The following is an 8,539-nucleotide window of genomic DNA, read 5'->3' as shown; positions in this document are numbered from 1 at the left end:
GAAATGAGTGAACCCAATAAAGTGAGCAGGCTGAGGAAGGTGCAAGGCTGGAGAGCAGGGAAGAGATTTTATTCTTTCTCATCTCTTTCCCTCACAGTAATCACTGAGCTCACCTGAAACAGCAGTAGGTAAAACAACACTGTCAGATTGATGTGTATTTTTTCCCTTCGAGTTAACAGCGTGCTCCTAAATAATCCCTCGGTCTTTGGCGCCAGGGCCGGATACCTGATAGATAAAACAACGTGTTTCTCCAAGGCGGAACATCCAGCCAGGCCGCGCTCCCCTTCCCAGCGCCGCCGGCCTCAGTTGGCGCCCGTGGGAGCTGGAGCGGCCTGCGAGTTGCCAGGGAAACCGAGAGCCACCGGCACCAACACCCGGCCACAGAGCCGGCCTGTCACCAAGAACAGGCGGCCACCAAGAACAGGCGGCCACCAAGAACAGGCGGCCACCAAGTCACCCCGGCTCTGTGCACCTAGCCCAGGCACTGGTTCCATGGACCAGGGCATTTTTCAGCACCGTTTTAGAGGCATTTTCTTTGTCCTCGCAAAGCCCTGATTCGGAAGGATTACTCTACCTAGCTGTTTTAAATTGCCTCTGATTGTATTTTTCTCTGGCTTCCTGTTGCACCTTTCTCCCCTCTCTTTTCAAAACCACTATCCTCCGGTTTTCCACAGAACAAAAGCCGACCTAGATTTTCCTGCTTCACACACTGTTTTTTTTTGTTGTTGTTGTTCATAACCTTTTAATAGGCAGAGAGAACAAAAATACTGTGGTTCCACATGAAAACAGGGTTTTCCACCGGACAGCAGCCATGGAGGGGGAAGGAGGACAGAGAGCCCCTGTCTGTGGTTGTCACTCTGCCGCGACACCCGTTTGGAGCCGCAGGTCCTGCTCCCTGCTCGTGCCCAGGGAGCGCGCTGCAATCCCTGCAATACCCGTAGGGCTTTCCACGGAACTCTTTTCTTTGCAATGGGATAAAAATGTGTCTGACCTCTTCCTAGTGTGTTAGCAAACAGTGAGAGAAAGCCACAGAAGCCCTGCTATATTTTGAGTGTTTGCCAAAGACATAAAAACAGCAATATAATAATGGTAATATAATAAACTGTATTAAACATGTTGGAAATCCAGCCTACTGTATTTTTTTCTCATTATAAAGAGTATTTTACAAAACAATCTCATTCGAGTTGCTGCTCTCTGTAGTACAGGCGCTGTTCTTGTGAACAGGGGTATAAAACCTGTGAATAGGAGTATAAAATGTAATCCACAGGTGGTGTTTCAGGCAATGTTTAAGAAAATTCCAAAGATTCAGGTATTAGTTGCTATACCATGGAATATTTGCAAAAATGGATGTCTTCAGTTATTTTTTAACTCATCCTGTTCTGTTAAAATGGAGCCAAAATTTCATCATTTTGAGCTTCTTAATCTGATGTGTTTCTAAATGGAAACAAGAGCAGGGGCAGAGTTTCAGCAACCATGTGAGCAGATGAGCCAGTAAGTAGCATGGAAGAAAACAACCACCATTGCCTGCACCACTGTGCACAGATTGTGCAGCTCTGCTCTCTTTATACCTTACATTACTTTTACATATACACATTTATATACTACTGTCTTTTGAGGTCTCTGGCAAAGCTGAAACAGGTTCCAGCCACTGTTAGACAGGTGAGTTGCATTCCCACAATAGGATTTAAGGGCAATTAATTAAATTCCTGTTTCATTCCATAGGTAATTTAAAAATACTGTCTTTCAGCAGCATTCATTTTCAATTTTTATAACATTTGGGTGCTAAACTTTGAGGGAGGCTGTTCATCAGTTTAGGAAACAATGGTGCAAATTGACATTCTTCTTTGTCCACATGGGAAGAATGTTCATAGTAATTTCAAAAGCTAAAATAATGTGGCACCAAGATAAAACTACCAAAATCAAGACAGCCCTCCAGAAATACACATGGCAGAAGAATATTCTCACAGCCAAACATATTGACGATTAAGGAATTCTACTTTCCTCGGTTGTTCTTGCAAACAAAAAGTTAGGTAAAAAATCAGCAAACATAAAATATGTATACATACAAATGTACAAAACCCCCCAAAAGTAACAAAATGCAAGCAGAGGTCCAGCACCGCAGGGGAAGCACTGGGTTCCTTCCTTATAGCAAGGAAAATAATAGGAAACCAGAGCTCTGGGGCACTTACCTTTCTCTGGCAGTGGAAGTCATGGCTGTAACTATGTCCTCTGCTTTAGGCCAAGTAGTGAGACAGCTGAGTGAGGTGTTTTGTCAGTATGGCTCTTCTCATGCCAATTGTCTCGATAATACATTTGCTATAAATGAATAAACAAGGATAAAGTTGGCAGGGGTCTGCTCGTTAGTTTCAGTAGAATCCGAATTTCACGAGCTTGACTTTTTAAAGAATCAGGGATCCAAGCACATGTTAGAAATCTGTAATTGTATTTGTGCATTTACTGCTGCTAAGTGGCCTATGCCATAATTTCCTACCTACTTAGAAAACAGCATTTGAGTGTTTTTCAAAGCGTTTTTTTTCTCTGTGCCTCATCTCTGTATATTGGCCTCACCTGGCAATCCTCTTGCCTTCAGGGCCTTAAAGCAAAGGGCTTTTCCTGCTCTCCTTTTACAGCAGCAAAACCCACCTCCTCTTCAGCAGCCTTGTCCTCTGTAACAGAGGGATTAGTATGTACTGGCTAGTCTGAAGGCCAGCAATGCCTTGAAAAAATATCCATTTCTTTGTCTAGCACTCACTGCATCTTTGGAAATCCTGCTTTTCAAAATGGAATTATTTTGTATAAATATATATACACACACACATGCATGTATATGTGTGTGTGTGTACTGTACATACACATAATCAAAATAGATATATAGTCTACATTCTATGACACTCAGTTATATTTTATTTCAGTTAGGCTGCTGTTGGAATGATCCAAAATAGTGCTCTGTCCATCCTTCCAGTGGCTCAGCAGCTGCAGCAAGACAACAGTGTATAAATATGAGGTATGTGTTTACGGCAAGTATATCCTCCTGAGCTAGCTTGGTGTCTTTTAATGGTAGGTTTAAGAAGTATGTTCATAAATACCCTAATACCAACATAACAAAATACTGCATGAACGGCACTAGAACTAGAGCAGTGCAAAACTACTCTCGCACATATGAAAAACCTGAAAACGGGCTGATAAGCCCCCAAATGTAATTGTAAACAAGAAATCATCACCCTGAAGCTTCCAAGCAGCTCCATGGTGATCTATTCTCAGCCCCACACTACGTAACAGCTTTCCTGGAAGAAAACATGAAATCATTCTCTAAGAAAGCACAAATAAACAGCGCTGCACATGCCAGGCTTTACCCAGAGGCTTTACCCAGAATTGCAGATTATGCCTTTACTTTACCTTAAAAAGATGGCAAATAAAAAGGGGAGCCTGCAGAGGGAAACAGCACCCTTCAATATTCACCTGCTACACGCTACAGCAAAGAGAACAATGATCCAGAAGAACCTGGGATCTGAACCTGTATTGTTTAGGATCTTACATGATATCTCAGCACTGTGATAGAGAGAGAAAAAAAAAAAAAAAAGTGAGTATCTCTGTGCTCATGGCATTACTGATGTCATTCCTCCTGCAGGGCCAAGCTAAATTTAGAGCCCATAACTCAAGAAGGATGTTGATAAGTTGCAGGGAGGCCAGAGAGGAATATGAAGGGTAGAAAAACAGCCTTTATAGCCACAGATCCGGGTGCTCAATCTAGCTTTCGAAGAGAGGAGGTTAAGGGAGGGTTTGGTTAAAGATGAGTAATGTTTACAGGTAGAATAAAGTTTTGAAATGGAGGTCCTCAGTTAGCACAGGATATGCTGGAATTCAGATAAGAGCAAATAGAGGAAGCTCCGTGACCTGTATTATTCAAGGGAACAAACTATAATGGCCCCATTTGTTTTTATCAAATATTAATATTCTTCTGTGCCTTCTATCAAGGAACCTATCAAGAGTTCTGGTGATAATGCCAAATGTGGAACTAGTCTAATTCAGAGCACAGACCTGCCCACTGATCACATCTGTGCTGGTGCAGGCACAAGTAGAGCTCTGAGCTCTGTGCAAACAGTCTCTCACCTTCATGTGCCTCAAACTTAAATTGTAATATCCCTGTGGTGGAAACTTCACCTAGGCTCTACCTGCTGAAGCCAGGAGCAATGCACCTACAAGCGCTCCAGTAAGCGCTTCTCTAACCTGTTCTTCACCCCCTCCAATGATGGAGATTCGTCTCATGCACCCTTGTTCAAGTAATCTGAAACAGACCTTAATTATCCCTTCTTTTTTCCCCTAATACCCAAAGTAAACCTCCCTCAGTGCACTTTAAGCCATTCCTCTGTGTCCTATCCAACAGGATCATGGAGAACAGATTATTCCTTACTGCTTTGAAGGTATTTAACACTATTTTCATGCCTCGCTGCAGTCTCCTCTCAACCAGACTGCCCCAATTCTTTCCATGTTTCCTAACAGGTCACGTATCTCATTCGTCCTGCTGCTGGACTCGCCTGGACTCCAGAGCACAGGCCACAACCGCAGCATCTGCCACGTGTGCCTGAAAGCAAACCCCATCCTCCTTCCATCCCAGCTCTCCTATCAGGGATACAACATTTAGCACATTATCACCCCAATTACAAAGGCTCGATAATGAGATTCCAACGGAGATATTCCAGGAAAGCACATTCTAGCTTTTACTAACTTCATTAACCAAGAAAAGCTGGTTAATGGCTGAAAGGTGCAGTGATGCACATAATCATACCAGTTGCTTTACTACTATGGTTATAGTATTAAGATGAATCTTTGAGGTACCACTTCCAAGTATAATTAGGGGTTGATCTCTTCAGGAAAATAAAAAAAAAAAATCAAAAGCAACCAAGGGCTTCAACGAAATAATTCTTGATGAAAGCACAAATGAAACCATGATCTCAGGGTCAAACTCAGAGCAAAATGGCAGAGAGGGAGAGATACCATGGGATGGAGGGGTCAAATCTTTAGCAAATACCTGTTTTCATCCAAATATTGGGATGAAGTTGACTATGAAATCCCAGAGCTTACTCCTTTTGCAACAACACAAAACAGAAAAGGAGGGCTCTGCTTTTCCAGTGCTCAACAGGTTTTCAGTTGCTTTTCTCTAACAGCTGAATCATGTGTATTGGCTTGACAGAAAAAAATGCAATGAATTTCACTAGGATTTTTTTTTTTTACAAAATGAATCAAGTTTCAGAAACTAAAAGCAATAAATTCTCATGCAGGCATCAAGCCTTTCCAAGGATGTCCCAGGGCAGTAATTTCTGGAGAGGAGGGATAGCAAAAGGAATGTAGAGTGTCTAGCCAAAACTTTATTTGAAATGCTCTTTTCAATGAATCCAAAGAGTTTTCCACAGCTGAAATCCTCAGCTTTTTTTTTTTTTTTTTAAATACACATCCGCCTGACCTTCCAGTTCCCTGACCCTGCACAGGACACAAAGTGCAGGCAAAATGAGTCCCTGTGAAATCCACACCTGAGCTCCTGGCTTCATTAAGTCAGGAAGGGTTTTACGACGGATATCAACAGAACAGGATTTTACCCTGCACTGCAAGTCTCTGTAACATCTTTCTGTGCTTTAAAAATGCCAAAGTCTTTTGAAATCTAACAGAATCCACCAACTTTGAGGGAGGAAAAAATGCAAACGGTAAATGTACACTTAGAGCACATTTGATAAACTGGATTCTTATTTATTACCCTAGCGCTAAAAGGAAGTGTGAAACAGCCTTGCACACAAGTTTGACAGCAGCTTTCCTCTCCAAACATCCCATGCAGGCCGGTTTCCTGGAGGAGAGAGTTTCCCCAAGCTTCCCTGGCCTCCGTGTGGGTCTAAACACATCCTAAGGAGAGCCAAAAAACAGAGTCCTTACATTGAACACAGCGAGGAACAAGTGTGACATGTAAAACATGCGATGAAGTAGCGCTGCTGTGTCCTTGAATTGTCTTAACACACCTAACAGAAATAAACAGTTCTGATAATACCGAGGTTAATTTTGTTCATTATAAAGTTGTAAAGGGGAAAAATGTACTGTGGTATTTCAAATTCACTGTATCCTTACAAATTATAGACAAATACATGAGTTTTCAGTTTCAAACTGAACCAGATTTGCTTTAAGAGGGAAAGGTGATTTCTCACTCTAGGACTGCCAGGTTTGTAGTATTTGTTAAGCTTCTCTGACCATTCAAAATGCATAAACACAAATTATTCTTAAACAAAGAGCCCTTTCAGTTTTCATATAAAGCAAAGAATTTTCCTCTTTAAAAGTACATATGAATTTCTACACTACTTTCACTGTCTTCTCTTTGAGATACTAATGTGGGTTATTATATCCCCAGGAAAAAAAAAAGCGCTTATGCTGATAAATATTTGATTTGTGGGTTGTTTTTGCGTTCTGCAGTAGTTTAGATGGCTCCCTTAAAACTGTGGCTAGTCTATCGTGGCTTATAGATGTTCATGAGTGTATGTGCCATGGTGGGATGTCCAGGGCAACCAGGGGTGAGTGGCTATGGAGGCTGCAGCATGAGGGAAAAAAAAGGATTCTTGGAGAGCCGGCTGCTGCTCAAGCCACTCCACGCCTTCCGTGCCTCAATCGAATTAAAAGGCAGCAAAAAATACAAGATGTTCTTCACCAGCTCTGCTTGCCTGTGCAGTTGCTGCGCTGCCAGAGGTAATTCCGAGGAGGCTGAAGAGGATGGATCCGCACAGTCGTTCCTGCCTTGGAAGCGGCGCGCGGAAGACGTGCTTTGCCTTAGGGAAAGGTTTGCCAGTCCTGGGTGCAGAAATTCCGAACAGGAACAACAGCCACAACCCCCCGGGCTCCGCTCGGAGCAGGGGACACGGTGCGACTGCCACGGGCGCCTCTCCGCTAAAACTGCCGGACGCCGGGGCTGTTTGTGGTGCTGCGAGAATCGAACCGCTTCTTGATACTCCAAGGGGGGAAAATCAAAAACCGCCTAAAAATGAAGCAAATGTTTTAAAAGACCTTTCCGAGCGCTCTGTAGCCTCCTGGGGGAGCTGCTCGGCACGTCCCACGCTAAATTAAAGTCACTTTATTACGCGTTAAAGCACTGCGGGAACAAAACACCCCGCGGGAAGAGCAGCTCCCGGCGGGAAGCGGTGTCCCCCGCGGACCTCGCAGCTCTCCGGCATCCGCTCAACCGGGACGGGGTCCGGCTCCCGGTCCCGGGCACCACCTACGCGGCGCCACGCCCCCCGCCCCGCCAGCCAATCAACAGCAGGGGGCAGAGCGCAGCGACCAATAGGAGCGCGGCAGCCGCCCCGCCCCGCTCCGCCAGCCAATGAGCGGGAGGGGGCTGCGGCCAATGGGCGCCTCCGCCGCCCTATTTGAGGCGCGTCGCGCGGCCGCGCGCCCGCAGAAGCGGCGGCAGCACCAGGACCGGGACCGGCACCAGGAGCGGGGCGGCCCGAGCGGAGGCACCGAGCGGGGCGGGCGCGGAGCCGGCGCGGCGCCCCGCCCCCATGGAGACCTTCCCCGCGGTGGAGCTGGAGCCGCCGCAGCCGCCGCAGCGGCACCTGCCGCCCGGGCAGCGCCTGCCGGGCGGCCGCTTCGGCGCGCGCAGCGCCCGCGGCAACGTGTTCAACTCGTGGAACGACTACCTGGGGCTGGCCACGCTCATCACCAAGGCCGTGGCGCCCGGCGCGGGGCCGCGCCCCGCCGCGCTCGAGGACGACGAGGAGCTGGAGGAGGAGGAGGAAGAGGAGGAGGAGGAGGCGGCAGCAGCGGCGGGGCGGCTCCTGGAGGGCGCGCTGGACCTGCGCGCGCTGCAGCTCTGCGGCCGCCCGGAGCGCCTGGCCCGCGGCAGCGCCTGGGGCGGCCTCGTGGTGCCGGCGCCGCCGGGGCTGGGCGGCGGTGGCGGCGGCGGCGCGCGGCTGCGCAAGGCCGGGCTGCCGGGCTGCGTGTTCTGCCGCAACACGCGCGAGGCGGGCGCGCTGCCGGGCGCGCACAGCCTGCGCGGCGCCGACGGGCGCGTGCTGTGCCCGGTGCTGCGCCGCTACACGTGCCCGCTGTGCGGCGCCAGCGGCGACTACGCGCACACCGTCAAGTACTGCCCGCGCGCGCCCGCCGCGCCGCGCCGCCGGCCGCGCTAGCGCCGCGGGGACGCGCGGGGACTGCGCCCCTTGGATGCACTGTGTTTGTTTATTGTATAAATATATATATGTTGTTTTTTAAGGAGACGGGTCTATGTCGAGATGCGCTGGAGGGGAGGCGGGTAAAGGGGAGCGCTTAGGGGTGCGCGGCGGCGCTGCCCTTCCGTCCCGGGCCTCCCTGCATCCCAGCGGCCGGAGCTGCGTTTCCCCGTCCCTGCGCCAGGGCCTGGGCTCGGCTCCCTCTGCCGAGCTCGGACACGAGCGGCTGATCCGGCCCCTGTCCCGGTGCGGAGCCGCCCGCGGTTGTGCTCGTGCTGCCCCTTGCAAAGGGGCTCCCGTGCCTCCTTCCCGGCGCTGGGGAAGGACTCGCGGCTCCA

At 48.5% G+C, this 8,539-nt stretch overlaps 1 protein-coding gene across 1 annotated transcript; it reads left to right on the top strand.

The window, feature by feature from the left end:
* Positions 1-7,458: 7,458 nt before the first annotated feature.
* NANOS1 (nanos C2HC-type zinc finger 1) lies at positions 7,459-8,162 on the top strand. The gene has a single exon (XM_088520007.1). The coding sequence runs from the start codon at positions 7,533-7,535 to the stop codon at positions 8,160-8,162; it is 630 nt and encodes a 209-aa protein (XP_088376133.1). The 5' UTR covers positions 7,459-7,532.
* Positions 8,163-8,539: the final 377 nt, after the last annotated feature.

The sequence above is a fragment of the Tinamus guttatus genome, unplaced genomic scaffold (assembly GCF_059628265.1).
Source record: "Tinamus guttatus ecotype Peru unplaced genomic scaffold, ASM5962826v1 Tinamus_guttatus_pri_ptg000079l, whole genome shotgun sequence".
NCBI classification, from domain to species: domain Eukaryota; kingdom Metazoa; phylum Chordata; class Aves; order Tinamiformes; family Tinamidae; genus Tinamus; species Tinamus guttatus.
Note: the sequence above shows the minus strand (reverse complement) of the source record. Positions and strands in the feature narration are given on the sequence as shown.

Bases quoted from the DNA above. Each gene is read 5' to 3' on its own strand.
- NANOS1 (XM_088520007.1), top strand. From the start codon at position 7,533: ATGGAGACCTTCCCCGCGGTGGAGCTGGAGCCGCCGCAGCCGCCGCAG.